At 47.6% G+C, this 14,895-nt stretch overlaps 6 protein-coding genes across 6 annotated transcripts; 2 read left to right on the top strand and 4 right to left on the bottom strand.

Moving 5' to 3' along the window:
- Window positions 1-574: 574 nt before the first annotated feature.
- PHATRDRAFT_40382 (predicted protein) lies at window positions 575-1,423 on the bottom strand (the record flags this gene model as incomplete). The annotated part of the gene is made up of 1 exon (XM_002184296.1): window positions 575-1,423. The coding sequence occupies one exon, from the start codon at window positions 1,421-1,423 to the stop codon at window positions 575-577; it is 849 nt and encodes a 282-aa protein (XP_002184332.1).
- Window positions 1,424-2,734: 1,311 nt separating this feature from the next.
- On the bottom strand, window positions 2,735-3,199 carry PHATRDRAFT_40381 (predicted protein; the record flags this gene model as incomplete). Its single annotated transcript, XM_002184295.1, has 1 exon — window positions 2,735-3,199. The coding sequence occupies one exon, from the start codon at window positions 3,197-3,199 to the stop codon at window positions 2,735-2,737; it is 465 nt and encodes a 154-aa protein (XP_002184331.1).
- A 1,857-nt stretch (window positions 3,200-5,056) lies between these two features.
- Window positions 5,057-7,575, top strand: PHATRDRAFT_49629 (predicted protein; the record flags this gene model as incomplete). The annotated part of the gene is made up of 1 exon (XM_002184392.1): window positions 5,057-7,575. The coding sequence occupies one exon, from the start codon at window positions 5,057-5,059 to the stop codon at window positions 7,433-7,435; it is 2,379 nt and encodes a 792-aa protein (XP_002184428.1). The 3' UTR covers window positions 7,436-7,575.
- A 2,634-nt stretch (window positions 7,576-10,209) lies between these two features.
- Window positions 10,210-10,695, top strand: PHATRDRAFT_40378 (predicted protein; the record flags this gene model as incomplete). The annotated part of the gene is made up of 1 exon (XM_002184391.1): window positions 10,210-10,695. The coding sequence occupies one exon, from the start codon at window positions 10,210-10,212 to the stop codon at window positions 10,693-10,695; it is 486 nt and encodes a 161-aa protein (XP_002184427.1).
- A 17-nt stretch (window positions 10,696-10,712) lies between these two features.
- On the bottom strand, window positions 10,713-11,343 carry PHATRDRAFT_49627 (predicted protein). The gene is made up of 2 exons (XM_002184294.1): window positions 11,088-11,343; window positions 10,713-10,892 (listed from the first exon to the last, which is right to left on the bottom strand). The coding sequence occupies exons 1-2, from the start codon at window positions 11,289-11,291 to the stop codon at window positions 10,770-10,772; spliced, it is 327 nt and encodes a 108-aa protein (XP_002184330.1). The 5' UTR covers window positions 11,292-11,343; the 3' UTR covers window positions 10,713-10,769.
- Window positions 11,344-11,855: 512 nt separating this feature from the next.
- PHATRDRAFT_49626 (predicted protein) lies at window positions 11,856-14,582 on the bottom strand (the record flags this gene model as incomplete). Its single annotated transcript, XM_002184293.1, has 1 exon — window positions 11,856-14,582. The coding sequence occupies one exon, from the start codon at window positions 14,580-14,582 to the stop codon at window positions 11,856-11,858; it is 2,727 nt and encodes a 908-aa protein (XP_002184329.1).
- Window positions 14,583-14,895: the final 313 nt, after the last annotated feature.

Below are 14,895 nucleotides of genomic sequence, written 5' to 3'. Positions count from 1 at the left end.
AAGCAACTTGCTCTGCATGTTGTCCCGCATGGTACAATAGGTTGGTCATATCATTTCGCGGAAATTTGGTTGCCAGTTACCAACAAGATTAAACGAGCAAAGCGAATTGCTACAAAGAGATAAAGGCAAGCAGGAATGGTTTTTCCAAAGCATCACGGTTCAGGAAAAGCGTTGCAAGGAAACGATGACTCCACGTGCGAGCTTTCGAGCAGCACATTGAATTCCGCACTCGGTGACCGAAGCATTTCTGATCTTGGGGCTTCGTTGGATCTTGGACGCCATGTTAGTACACAACGGCCTACGCGAGAATTGGTTCTCCAAGCTGTTCGACGAGGAGGTGAGGATCTAGATGATGATTTCTTGGAGGAATCTTTCGCCATCGACACTGGCGACGATTTACAACCACAGGGCAGATTGGCAGCCAGTACGAGCCAACTTGTTACAATCTTACAGCTAGACGAAACTGACGACAATACTGAGACCCCAGACAGGCCAACGAAAACACAACAGCAGTCAAATCCTACTCCAATCGCAACAGCGCAGCGAAGATGAGGATAGGCAAAATTATTAATAGTCACTTCAGTCTTACCACAGCCGACCTTGCTGCAATACTTCCCTCTTGAACGACCCGAGCATACCAGCCTCGAAGACCAACATCCTGATTCAGAATATTCAGCAAAGCTTTGCATTTCTCGATTCGCTCTACTGGTTCCATCCTCTCATCGTTTATGTAGGGAAGTTTACATAGATTTGCGCACGGCATCATGTGTTCAACGATTTCTGCTACAACTCCATTTTCTTCACCAAATTGATATCTTCGTCCGGGCTCAAAAAAATCGAACGTGACCCCATCCACCAGTATGTTCTCCCCCAAGTCTCCATCCTCCACTGGATATTGATGAGCTCTTAGAAGGTTCATGACATCGTATGTTAGGATGGATAAGGCCCGGTCGCCTGAACTCTTGAGCGCTGTTGTGCGGTAATGGTTGTAGTCATTTATTACCCCGTCTTCGGAAACAAAAAGACGTTCTCTTGCCTTTTTGCGCGTAGTGTAATACTTAGAGGACGGCTTTGATCCGTCCAGCTCAAATTTTTTTGCAGCAACGCGAATGACTTTTCCTTGGTAGATTGCAACTTCCTTCGCCGTCCCTTCAGATCCCTTAAGAGAAAGGCCCGTGGTCAAGCGCACATTTCTGGATGCGTTGCTCTCAACGGCTCTCCGATGTCTTGGAATCGTCAACGCTTGAGAATACAAGTTGAGAGACAGGTAGGCCGGTGTGGTCAAGTGCAAAAGTTCCAAAAACAAGGTAAACTGAAGTCGCCACATCAGATGCAATGTGAGGCTCTCCTCAAGCTCTGACAGTGAACATACGGAGCCGTCAATGATGCCGGAATCAGGTTGTAATAGTCGGTGATACAGCATATCGAATAGTTACGACAGTGATATCAAAATTCTGTCAATGGCCGGTAACCCTAGCTAGGCAAGTAGGGTAGGGGCGGATCGCAGATTCATTCCATCAATGTTACATGACAGTGACATAATGGTTATCTCCTACCTGTAAATTGGCAAGAAGGTGCAATGGAATGGAACCATGGATAGCCACGTCGTTTGACTGCGTCAGTGTCACTTATAGACAGTCTTTACTTGACAAACGGTGAGATGATCATTTCACAATCAATACACTTTCACTTTCTTTCTATTGGTTAGCTAGCTAACTGCAAATAGGACCTAGAAACCCAAAAGCAAATATCACATTCAGTCTTATCTTGACAAACGGCGAGGTCATCATTTTAATACGCTGATCCTTATTTCTGTTGGCTAGCTAGCTAGCTACCTGCAAATAGGACCTAGAAACCCACAAGCAAGTATCACCTAGGCTGTCAAGTCCCATCGCCAACAATTCGGTCTTACAGTATTGGCAAGAGTATCAAAGTGTCTAACTTAAAAAGTAAGACGCTCGACTCTTTTGCCAGCGCATGACATATTGAATTTGAATTCTACAAACCCATTATTACGCTCTTTGACATCCCATCCACAGAGAAACGTTGAAACCCATAGTGAACTACAGGAGAGATCGTTACCAAAATCACTCCTCACTGACTGCTTACTTGATTCGAAGTCTCCTTTCGCACAAAGTGGTGCTCGAACCCTAACGTAAGAAGTCAATTTTGAATGCACACCCAGAAGAGTGGCACAAGATGGCTGAAATGGAGGACTTCAAGCCGCTCGTACTTCACTTCGTTTGCACGGCATTGAGCAAACCGGCGCCTATTAATACATCATTCAACATGCTCCCAATCTCATCTGGGGTTACACGACCTGGGTCTTCTGACGCTCCTGTCGTGAAGATGAGGATCGAGATAGATCGCCGCCTCCATTAGGGTGCTATGACAATGACGCAGCAACTTGGACATTGTAAGCACGTTCACTAGAGCCTTGCTATTTGCATGATGATGACTTTCCATTAAATGAGCGGGACATTCCTTGTACGAGCGTACCACATACTCCCCTTGCGTGTGGATGGCAATGTTGTCATCCAGCAAAAGTTTCTTCTTCACATATTGTATCGCCGTATGCGAGTCGGATGCAATGTACACATGCCTACCCCCGACATCTAGAAGGGCTCTGATTTACCCGAGAAAACTTGTGGCCTGCACCTTCTTGCGCTCTCGACCATGCTTGTCAGCTTTCGCAGATGGACTGCGAGACACGGCTTGCCGGATTCCACAGGATTCACTTCTGTGGCCTTTCGAACAATTGCGGCTGGAATCGATAGTATCGTTTTACCAACTCGGCACCCTTTTCTCGCATAGACTTGTACCAGTCTTTCATCGACTTTCCATCAGGATTCCAAAGCCCATCGCTGACACTGTTGTACTGCCACGCCCGAACGGACTGTGGACTGAAGGATATCAACCCCGGGTCAACCATCCTTTCGTTCATTGTGAGGATGGGTTTCACCCTGCAAGACACGTCGCCTGGCACGAACTCTGAGACGGGCAAGAAATAGCTTTCCCACACACCCATACCCGGAAAGCTCATGCGTAGCAACTTCAGCGTCTGATTTTCGGGTAGGCCCGGAGCACCCGGATAGTACTGTTTCATTTGGTACAGCTCCGGAGGATTGCCTCCGTCCCCAGCTCTAGTGGATACCATCTCCGGTCCTTCGATCACTGCTATATCTATTCCACGCATCATTTCGAAGGGGGCGAACGGCGGTGTTTAGTTATGTACAGACTCGTCATAGACTAACGTGGATGCATTCGGTCCAAGTGAACCCATGGTTTGAGATTGTGTTGCTCTGCATAGATCAGCTGGTTCAAGACCGATGTGAAGAATGCCCCACCAGCACTCTGATCATTCCCGACGGCGGAAATGTGGAGAATACAATTGATAAGATTCTACCTGCTTACGAGTGTATTTGTAGAATACGACGAAAGAGTAGAAGTTGGGGGGAAAGCCTCGTAGAGGCTCCGACTGTTTTAATCGGTAGGTTTTTAGATTGAGATTGTGAGACTAAAATATAGATTCCAAAATGAAACCTTTTGTGTTGGAAACAGAATGTACGAACGTAGAAACCCCGTAGCCAATGTACTGGCTATCGAACCATTGACATAGTTTTTGTCGAGATGATTGGATCACCTATGTGATCGCCAAACCATCAAGTTCGGATGGTGCCAACAGTATCTGTTGACAACTTTCATCTAGGGAAACTGTATGGTAATCAGGAATATTTTGTTCCTAGCATATCAGGTTTGATAAGACGAGTTGTCTTATACGCCTCATGCAACGGAACCAGAGTTGTGTATGTTGCAAACATTTGGGTGCATAACGCAAATATTTGGTTTCCTATGAGACGCTTCGTATTTTCCTCCGGCATGCCACACACGGGTAATGAACCCGACGAGGACAGTCGTCTGGCCACTGCGTCTGTCCTACGACAGAGCCAGGAAAAAGGAAATGGCAATGAGGCCAAGATCTAGAGCTAGTGAATCCTAGATAGATGTTCCAACAAACAATGCTAAGGCTAAGCAATTCTATCTACAACGTAGTATCAAATTGTAGCATTGTGTGGCTATAATTTATCACAATCACATCCCTTGCATGCATCGTGTTTGCCGGCCTTCGACCTTTCAAATTGCTTTTCGGTATCTATAGAACGAGTCCAAACGTTGCTTTCCAGCGGATGCGGCCAGCTCTCGTGGGGCTCCCGGTCTAGTTCCATTTGAATAGAGTCTCGAATGAAGCAGGCTCCAAATGCACCGGACCCTCCAGATTCACAGACTGTACGTGCAAATCCAGGTTGATCCAGATTACAGCTTCTGAACTAGCAGCTAAGCTGTGAATCAGAAATTGGCACTGGCTCAAAGTAAAAATTTCAGCGAGAACTTCTTGATTTGTTTGGTGATGCGATTCTATATTGAAAACAGGCTCGGCGTTGCTCGACCACACTATATTGTTTCCTAGTGTTCGTGTCTTGCTTCGGAGGTGATCCAGCCAAAGACAATGAATCTCATTCAGTGCTTTGGTGCTGTCCGTGGCACGTAGACGTACTGGCAACCTGCACGTACAATGCCGCTAAACAAAAAAACCGAATCGTCGATTTTCATCTTCTTTTCGTCTAGATCTCGCCTGCACCATCCTTCTCCTTCTCCAATTCTTGGCTGCTAATACTAGCAAATCGCCCCTCTCGGAGGAGACCTTCAGCGTAAAGGACTCCCGCACGGCATTCGAAGAGGGCCCTGACTTGAATGATTTGTGTTGATGGTCAGGTATTCAGGTAGATGGTTGGAAATAGAGGGGTCTGATTTGCATTTCGCAAGAGTCAGATTGATAGACTTGACAGCAAACTTTCCACAAACCAAGTACCCAGAAAAATCATAGGACAAATTATATTAAAACATTATATAAAAATATGCTGTGACCGTTTCGCTGTCGAAATCTTAATCATTCGGCCCAATAGTCTTTTATCATTTTCCGTCGATTCTTTCCAGAAAAGGTTTACCAAAGGAAGACAACGAAAACAAGGCCACACATAATAAAACTTGGTTCACCATGATGGTCCATTCACCGGCGACCTCTCCGCTTGTGAGGGGAGGTTCTCGGCACCATCGTCTTCGAAAATCCCATGAAAAGAAGTTTCGCTCGCGATCCACGTACAATTCAGAGGTGAAAGTGAACGGCCATGCTTTACTCAATCCCAGCCCTGCAATTGCGTCTGAAAAAAGCACCGCTGGGAATAAGAGGAAAACTGTGACGAAAAGCCGTGCTCGTGTGGAGTGCACAAGGGGAAATCTCAAATGGGTAATTCACGTTGATACTCATGGAGGTCATGGAGGGGGTAAGATCAAGATTGTAAAAGGCGTCGAGACACTTGAAAGTAGTACTAGCAGCAGCGATGAACCGCCGAGACAGGCACTGGCAACCGAAAGCCAACACATCGTTTCACAAGATTTGATCGATCTTGCGTCTGCTCAAATTTTGAGACGGAAAGAGTCGCGAATTGAAGGTCATCAGCTCACTGCGAAACCGGAGGAAAATTCAGTTAACAGGAGCTCCAACCACCGACGATCCACTCCCTGCCCATCGACCCCAGCCTCCTCACTTCCATCTACTGGTCCACCAACACCTCAAACATCTACTAGCCAGGACGACACACTTTTTGATAGCGGCCATCTGCCAGAGACCAATTTAAAAGGTGATGATTTGAGGCGCCAAAGCATGCTGATTGACGAAAGGAGTGTGTGCTCGAACTATTCAATCCTAGAGTGGAGTTGTGATGAACCCGACCACTCTACCCTGCTGAAAACTAAATCTACCAATAAAACCCCTGCGTTGGAAACTTCATCTAAAATAAGAGAGCAATTCTTGAGGCCGATTGCAAAGGTGGACAACAGCTCGTTCCAGAGTTCGGCACCTCAGGCCAGGAGTCACACTACAAATAAAGATTCGTTCACCACCGAAACTACTTTATCTGACGATTGCAACTGGAGAGGCCAACCTACGGATGACAGTTTTAGCGTCAAGGAAATAGTGGACTGCTTGGAGGTACCACCTAGCACAACCCGTCATCTGTTTGACGATATTGAAGCACCGGAGCTTTCATTTTCCGCAGAAGCATTATTAGAATTGAGCGGGCCTCTGGATGATACTCCGCAACATGATCAACGGAGAAAAAAGTTTAGGGCTAAAAAATCTTCGGGCCGCAGAAAAAAGCAGACTCGCGAAGCAAGTTGGAACGGCTCTGGATCACTGTCTTCTTTGCCCGAAGGTCACGAAATATCAAATATAGAAATGGATGGGTGGACGGAGCCACGTAGCCAAGACAGCACCGCCGACATGAGTATAAGACCAAGTAAGGAGAATTCACGTCCCCGAGACAGCCCGAAAAGCTTCGTAGAAATTCAAATTCGCCCTCTTAAGCGGCCATCAATGATTGGCGTCGCTCCCTTGCAGAGATCTCAGCTGACATCAACGTCTAAGCCGGAGATACGCGTGAGCGATTCTCGGTTCAAGCGGACACCAACTTTGGGATTAAGTCGTCGAGAGACAATATCACGGGCTCCCCACCGCTCGGTCAGTGCTGGTTCTATTTCTTCGCGAAGCAGCCAAAAGCTTTGGTTGACGAACGGATGCTCTCGCATTTCGTCCAAGTGGACGGGCAAGACAAACATGAACAAGTCACTTCCAAATTTATCCCATGAAATTACCCACGACAGAATGTTTAGCAGCATTTCATGTTCCGACATCAAGGGCTTGCAAATAGGAACCTTGGAGAATACACTGAACTCTGTGAGTTCTTCAGAAAGCTCGACTTCATACAGTTGGTTCTGCCCCAATCGCTATCATACAGAACGCAGCCCGGCAATAAATCCATATGAAGTTCCGGACCAAATTATGGATCGTTCAGTTTCCACCCAGTTCATGCAATTGAACTTTACAACTGCTGACGGCTTCCAGGAAATGGCAAATGAAGAAGTGGAGAGTACAACAGAAGACCAGGAAGATGAAATCTTATCTGACGATGGTTCCATTGAGCTTATTGAGGTCATCAATCGTGCTGCTGAACGACGCGACTCGCTACCAAGGAAACCGACCCGTCAAAATTCCTCGGATCTAGATGATGAGCATAGATCGGGGCCTGAGTCTCGTCGCAGCGGCCAACGCGGGAACACACACGGGACAGCTACACTGGCCTCTAATGCTCTAGTTGTTTCACCGACTAAATCCAGACGAGGGTTCGGATCACTTCTCCGATCAAAAAGTTCAGATTTTTCGGCCATATGGAAAGCCCCCAAAACACCAACAAAATCAAAGAGCATGTCGGTTGGCAAAGGCGATAGCAAATTTAAGCAATTCCTTGCTTTTGCAAATCAGAGCTTCGGTTCTAGTCGAGCAGGAGAGCTTCTCGAAGACGACGAGCACAGCAAATAGGGTGCAATTTAAAAAGATGATTCAGCAAATTGTATGACCAATGCCAAAATCACTACTTGTAAATCTTTATGTAGACACAGCCACCCAAATAATGCTTCATCGTGACATCAATCACGCAACAACGAGTTGCTCCATTCGTTCATAGCTCCGAAATAAGGGTGTTCCTTTGATGGAGTCGCGCAGTTTCCTCCTTTGCTTCTGGATTTTGCGGGAGTCTTGCCGATACGAAGACCAGCTATATCTAGAAAAAATGTCATCCCCGATTTGCTCCGCTTCAACAGCAACATCATCGGGTGGTTTTTGTTTCCCCGCTTTGGACCGTCCCGTTGACGGGCGACAATCTTTTTTGCTGCTGCTACTACAGCCACCGCTAGAGATGCGTCGCTCCGCATTTTTTCCGCTTGGTGTTCGATGCTCCGTGCTTCCCAGTGGTGGGCGATTTGTGTCAATCAAGGTTTGGTTACCTTTCTCTCCATCTTGCCCACTTTTTCCGCTAGACGCCCGTTGATCTTGTATATGTTCACCGGACGTAAGACCTGCAACGGCTGATGATCGCTCCCTATCGCACAAAGCGTGTTCCCTTATATCTTCGGCACTGCCAGATAGATAAGGAGCCCGATTTACTTCACTCCTACTTGCACTTTTTGAACTATGTCGACGATCCTTTTTTGAGACTTGCTCGTCGACTCCGTGCTCCTTATTCCTATCTGATTTTGGTTTCCGGTAAGAGGAGGTTTTCGCCGGGCTTTCCACGACGTACTTGGATAAGGACCGCGCTATGGGCGATATTGGCGGCCGTCGCGCTGTAGGTGAAGATGACCTCGATCGCCGTCGAGAAGGTTTAGGCTCAATGTTGTCTTCGAAGCGGGACGATCGCGAGGCCCGAATTGGAACCTCCAAGCGTGGCTTTGTGCTCCGAGAAAGCGACGAAGATGATAGATGCAAAGTGTCTTTGACTGACCGTCGAGATGTGTTGCGAACTTTCGGTGTTGTCAGAACGCAGTTTTCGTTTCGAGGAGACGGTATGTGTTCCGATCTATGCTTGTTAACGAGAACAGTACCGTTTCCAGACGCAGAGCTGCGCGGACGCGGTGAGCGCTCCAGCGCGTCGGCTTTGTTCTTCGACGAGGAATGCGTTCGGCTCGCGCGAGACACTACAGTCGTGGTGGGCTGTTCTGTTGGGACCTTCGATGTCCTGGGTGTGGATTGGCGCGGTTGCGATTTGCTCCGAAACTTGGTGGAACTCCGACTGAGTCGGGAGTCTATGCCTCTTCCTTTACTCCGACTGCGGCGTGGAGTTTCAGCATTGTCATTTGGTGATAACTCTACTTCAGTAGTCCGGCTACGAGAAGGTCGGTTTTCCTTGGCAATGTTGCCCGTATCGGCCGTCCGACGACGGGAACGGAGCTCTCCTTTCATCCGGCCGTCCTCGTCCTCCTTTACGGTTTCCAATTTGCGTACACAAGATTGTAAAGTCGAAGAAGCTTCCGGAATTTGCTTGCCTGTTGCAGACAAGGACTTCATGAGGGCGATAAGCTCACTCTTAGTTTCGGGAATCGGAAGAGTGTGATTCTCAGCTTTGGGCATGCTTCCGACTGCTGAACGAGTTTCCAAATCACTTCGGTCTGTCGCCCTAGTTTCATGCAGAAACGAACTCAACACGCTACCTGACGATGTTTTGAGCTTTGATTTGTGCAGACTATTTGTATTGGCGTATACGGAGATGTTGCTGGTACTGGTTGCTAGTGATGACCGTAGCTGCTCTTCTGATGCATGGACCCAATTTGGCGAGGAAGCGGAACCAATTTTTTCGAGAAAGAGATCGAGCTTGTCCTTTGGAATAGTCGTACTCATAAATTTTGCGTTCGGACCCCGAGTTTTGGCCTTCGCCATTTTCGAAGCGGTACTGTAGGCACCTCGCGATCGATCTTCCAGATCGGATTTCACCATTGGAGGTGCTTCTTGTAAAAAGGATTGCAACGAACCTATGTCTTCTGACCGCTTCTTTGGCGTCAAGGTTGATTTTTTCGACAAGCGTTTCCTGTGACTACCATCATTTGCAGAGACCAACGCTTTGTGGACGTCAACGGCTGAACTTGAATTCAATGGATCGTTCTCCTTCCTAAACCTGTCAGAATGCGCTGACGAAGCCCAGGATTCGTCCAGCTTTTCTGTCTTTCGTTTTGACCGATCTCTCCGTCCTCTCTTCCCGGCGCTCTTAGAAGGCGACGACATGGTCAATTTGAATGGGTGTAATGTAGATATCCGGTAGTTACAGCGACTTCAGAGCTCAAGGAATGACGATTGCGATGAGAATCTTCAGAATTGCTATGCAACTGGGGATGGTCACATGTATGCGCAGGAAAAGAAGGTAGTCCAATAGTGACCCTCCTTCGGTCACTAAAATAGACAAATAGCGTTGATATTTGGAAGACTTTGTTTTATCACCGGACAATCCGGAAATTAACAGTTACATCAGCAATTCGAAGTAGTACAGGCAACTATATTCGAAACCTTTCGTCAAACGTAGCACAGACTATCGGAGAATCTGACTGTGAACCAACACATCAATCAAGCGACCATGGTGGCCAGTTTGAACGTAGATACCGTTTACCTTCCTCACTCGCAGAGTTGTATCGTACGTTTGCTCATCTATTGAAGACTGATTTTAACATATGAGTTTTCGAATCCTGCAACAAATCCGGGTAAGCGGAGGTACAATCGTCTATAAAACCTCATTGAAAGGACGCAATGGGTTTTGCAATCCGCGCCTTATGTCTGGCCAGGCTAATTTAGCAAGTGAAAAAACGAGCGGGATAGCAACAACGACCTCTAAAAAGCCGGTGCCGAAATTTGGTACACTAGAACGACCCAAGGCTACTGAAGACGACGGAAAATTGAAAAATGTTGGCATCAAGGCGGGGGTTCCGTTTGTGCTGTTTTCAGTCTTAGCAGCGTGGGTCGTGAGCAACGCCTTGGACGGGAAACTCAAAGAGATGGAGGTTTCACAGGGAAAATCTTCCAAAAGCTTGCGGCAAGCGAAATTGGAAGTGGAACATGACGAAATGCTGGAGCGCCTCAACAAAATTGTGGCCAAGGACTTTGACAATACAAAACGAATAAAGCGACCACAGGAGGTTCTGGAAGAGCGCAGGTTGGAACGAGAACGACGTAATCGATGGTATCGGCGTCTATATCGCTGGGTGATGAGAATCCCAGAGGAAGCTGAACTTAACGTCAATAAAAATTCGCGAAAATAATTATAAAACGCGATATTCAAGAAGAGAAAAAGGCTTGCGTTGATTGCATTTGCTGACTTATCTTGCTACTACTTTTACTTTTTCTTTTTGGATCGTCCACCAGCGCCTTTTTTGGGCGGGCCCTTTCCTCGTCGACGTAACTGGATAAGTTTGATTCTCCGGCGTTCCTCCTCTTCTGTTAAAAAGCCCGGAAAAACCTAGGTAGTAAAAGAAACCCAACATTGAGAATGACGCGAGACGGGATAAAGAGCAACTTGACAGTGAAGCCAGTCGTTTTGCTACCGCAATAGCTTTGTAGGGACACATCAGGCCTGTAAAATAAAAATTTCTACATCTCGAAGGGAGCCAATACTTCCAGCGCACACTCAAAAGTCAAGAAGCTTTGTACATACCTTACGAGCTGAGGTAGCAATGGAATCCTGGTAGTATTGATTGATGTATACTCCATCCAGTTGGCGCTTGCTTTCTTTGTACCCCGATCGGCCCAGATTGAGGTTCGCATATTGCCCAAATACGTCGGCGCGGACCTGCTGCAGTGGTCCTCGGAGAGCAGGATACAGCTTCGACAAGGCTTGACGAGTCCTTGCACCAGACATGCTTACAGTACTCGCCAGTTTGTTACTCTCGCCGAAGTATTCTTCCACTTGCTACTTGGAGTGCAAAGGCTATTGAAGCTTATCAACAGCGCGTATGGAACGACGGAAGGAAGGAAGGAACGAACGAAGCAACTCTAACCCTAACGAACGAAGCAACTCGGTTTGGAGCTTACTGCTGATATTGTACAATGAACGTCAGCTAAGGGAAGAACGCTCGGTGCCTGTCCAGCGATAAGAATGAGGAATCTAGAATTGATCTATAGTTTATATAAGTACGAAAAGACGCCCGAAATATCGGGAACCTAATGTGATGCAAATTGAAACAGCAACCCGGACATGAATTTGAAATTGTGCCGCTACCACCATTGACATAAACTGACTGTGAGAAGAAAGCGAAGACAATAGACAGACAGAACCTAAAATTGTGTTGCTAACACTATACAAACTGACTGTAAGAGGGAAGCAGAGACAAAACGCAGCCAGAAACGCCTCTGCTGACTTACTCTGATATGTTGACGGGCTGAAATCATCCCCTTCAAGATTCACTGTGGAATCTATGGTGAACTAAGCCTGGAATGACGATAGCCGACGACTGCCTGGGTATGGATTTACCCATCGTGTTCGTGTTGGGATGATACCGTCCACTGGATTGTAGACAAAATTGGGATCATCCACGACAAACGATGGTTTTATAGGTGCACAGAGCTCGGACCCCGATTGCCATAAATCGGAGGCGGAAAAGCTGCCATCAGATATTCCCTTACAAAAGTCATCATGGTCATCCCAGCCATCACCTTGAGGAACGCTTTTGTCGGGGAGAGGATTCCTGCCAAGTTTCGAATGACTACGAGGGAGCGGAAATTGCGATTCGCTGCCGTAGTTTTGAGGACTTGTACTGACACTTTCTGTACCATACAACTTTGGAAACATAAGCGTCGGGGGTTTCGAAGGATTCTGATCAACTAGTTGCTTTGTCACCGGAGACTCAGGTTTTGCAGCTGTTTGCCGATTTTCTTCTCGATATAATTGCAAACCTCCTGAACGAGGTGATTTTTTCGTCATGGAGATTGATTCCATGCGATCTGCTTCTGCCTCACCAAAATACAGCTTTGGAAACTCTTGTTTCGGAGACCTTGTGACTTGTGGTGAGACTGTCGGGTGTTTGGGCGAGACAGAGCGATACAACTTAGCTTCGTGTAGATGCTTTAGCCCCCGCAGGTCTGTCGTTAAAGTTGGCGACTGTCCACGAGGTTGCATAGGCTTTCTAGAGACCGCTGATCCCTTCCACTCTTCATAGATCGTTGGGTCCTCCTCCGGAAGAGCCACCTGCTTCGCAAGTCGGCTCAAGCCCTGTCTCATAAAACCGCCCAAAATAGACTGGGGTCTATGGTGTGGCGATGAAGCCGTGTGCTCTTCAGCTGCCTGAATTACATCATCTGGTAAGAATGCTGGCATTCGCTTCATCTTGCTACTCAGACCTGTAATTGAGTCAATCTCTTGCAAGGTGGAACGCATGCCTTCTACTGAGTTTTGCATGAGAGACTGGGATTGTTGCAAAAAAGCGTCACGGTAGTCGATATCTGAATGTGCATTGTCGACACCTTCGCTATGATCATCGGCTAGGTCAAGACTTTCTAAAACCTCTACCACTCTCTGAATTTTAACAGCCCAATCCGCATTGCGGGCCACAGGGTGGATCGCCTCCAATTGGTATTCTACATACGGCTGCTCCGGGTTGAGCACGACCGAAATGTAAACATCCAAGTTTGCCACTTTCCAACGACCGTCTTCGGTCGGCAAGCCAAGATCAAGACGGGTACGACACTGTACCCAAGATTGTTGCAAGTCGAGTTGAAAGTTACAAGAAGTCGCTACCGCTGTTGCCATGTACTGTGGGCGGACCACACGATCAGGGCCAGTCAATACTTGTAGTAAATCAGCCAGGAGTGACTGGTTCGCACAACGCCCCGTCAAGGACATTTCATCTTGTCGCAGGGCTTGTGCAATCGAGGTTTTGTCAGTCACAGTAATGGGACAACCACCAGTGCGCGGATTTGGCTCTATCAACTCGTAGTCCATCCGCAATAGCTCCTTGTTCACAGTGTAGTCTAAGAGACCCGGGCGTTCTTCGTAGTATTGAAGAAGTTCTGACGCTTTTTCTGGAATGTTGTATTCCGCTTCCAAAACGGCGTGAATGGATGTCGTCAGGTGAGGTAGCAGATCCAGATATTCCTCTAGGTCCTGATATAGATGTGATCTGGATCGAGCCGCCGGATACACAGGAATTAGTGAAGGGTGGGCTACGGTTGGAGCACTGTCGCCATCTTCTATCGCAGCTGCATCTTCATCGTTGAAGGAAAAATCGTCGTTCCACCCATCTGTGGCATCGTCCGAAGAGGGAAGGACGGCTGGCAATGAAATTTGCTCGGAGGGTATCACAGTTTCCTTCGGCGTGTCGTTGCTTTCATCGCTGAAAAGATCGTCATCATCTCCCCACCCGCTTGGGTTCGTAATTTGCTGCTCGCCCTGCCCAGCGCTAAAGGACTTCTTGGGCTCCAATTCCTGATCCATTTTACCGGTAGAAACTGCCTCATTTACGGTGGTGTTCGCATCTTTTAGCCCAGCCGTATCGTCGTCAAAATCCTTCTCATCCGAGAAGAAATCGTCGTCGTCTCCCCATTCGTTGGGTTTTGAGGGCTTATTCATAGATAGACCTGCCGATAGAACAACACTGTCTGACTTTTTTTGTGATAAGCTCTGGGCCGCTTTCCGGAAGGAATCGTCGAAAAAATCGGCTTGCTGAATCGACGTGCTGGGGGCAACACTCTCTGGTTGGTGAGACAAGCTGGACGTCTCCCAAGCAGGACGACGATCCCCCTTCAGAAAAATGTTGTTGGTCTCGTGTGCTTTATCTCCGGATTTGTGCCGTACATACTCGTCGATACTCATAGAGCTGGAAGGCATCGCGATCGATGGCGGTTTTCGACCGTCAATGTCTGGCGACGATACAGACAACAGATCGTCCTCGTCTAAACCGTCGTCATCCCATCCATCGGGAACAAGGTCTTCCTCCTGAGGGCCTGCGTCCTTACTGGAGGCATTCGGTCCTTTCGATCCGTGCCGCTCCCAAGCTGGGCGGGGGTCGTGCGTTGCAGTGACGGACGAGAAAAGACCACCCGTTTGCGGCGGCGTCGCGGTTTCCGGCTCGGATGCTCCATCGTCGCCGTCTGCGATGCTAATGTCGAGATCCGGATCGTCCCATCCGTCGCCAAAGTCGCTCTCTTCTTCCATGGTATGCCTACCGATATGCTATGTATTGTATGTCCACTATGCGCAGTGGCAAAGCTGTGCCGACGCCGTTGTTTTGACAACCTTGGAGAGCATATTTTTCTTCTACTGTAACGTTAGGGCTAGCGTGTTCCAAGAATTCTTGTTTTCGCGAACCTCTTTTTCTCATGAACGAAGCAAAGACCCGTTCACAGTCAGCCTTCGTGTATGGCGGTACACCTATGAAAAACAAACCCTGCCCGTATTTTGTCGGACAAGACCATCCATGACTCTCAAGTCATTGACTGTGATATAATTACAGTAACTATAAACCATA

This window comes from Phaeodactylum tricornutum, chromosome 23, assembly GCF_000150955.2.
Source record: "Phaeodactylum tricornutum CCAP 1055/1 chromosome 23, whole genome shotgun sequence".
Lineage (NCBI taxonomy): Eukaryota > Bacillariophyta > Bacillariophyceae > Surirellales > Neidiaceae > Phaeodactylum > Phaeodactylum tricornutum.
This window is presented reverse-complemented; position numbering and strand designations above follow the sequence as displayed.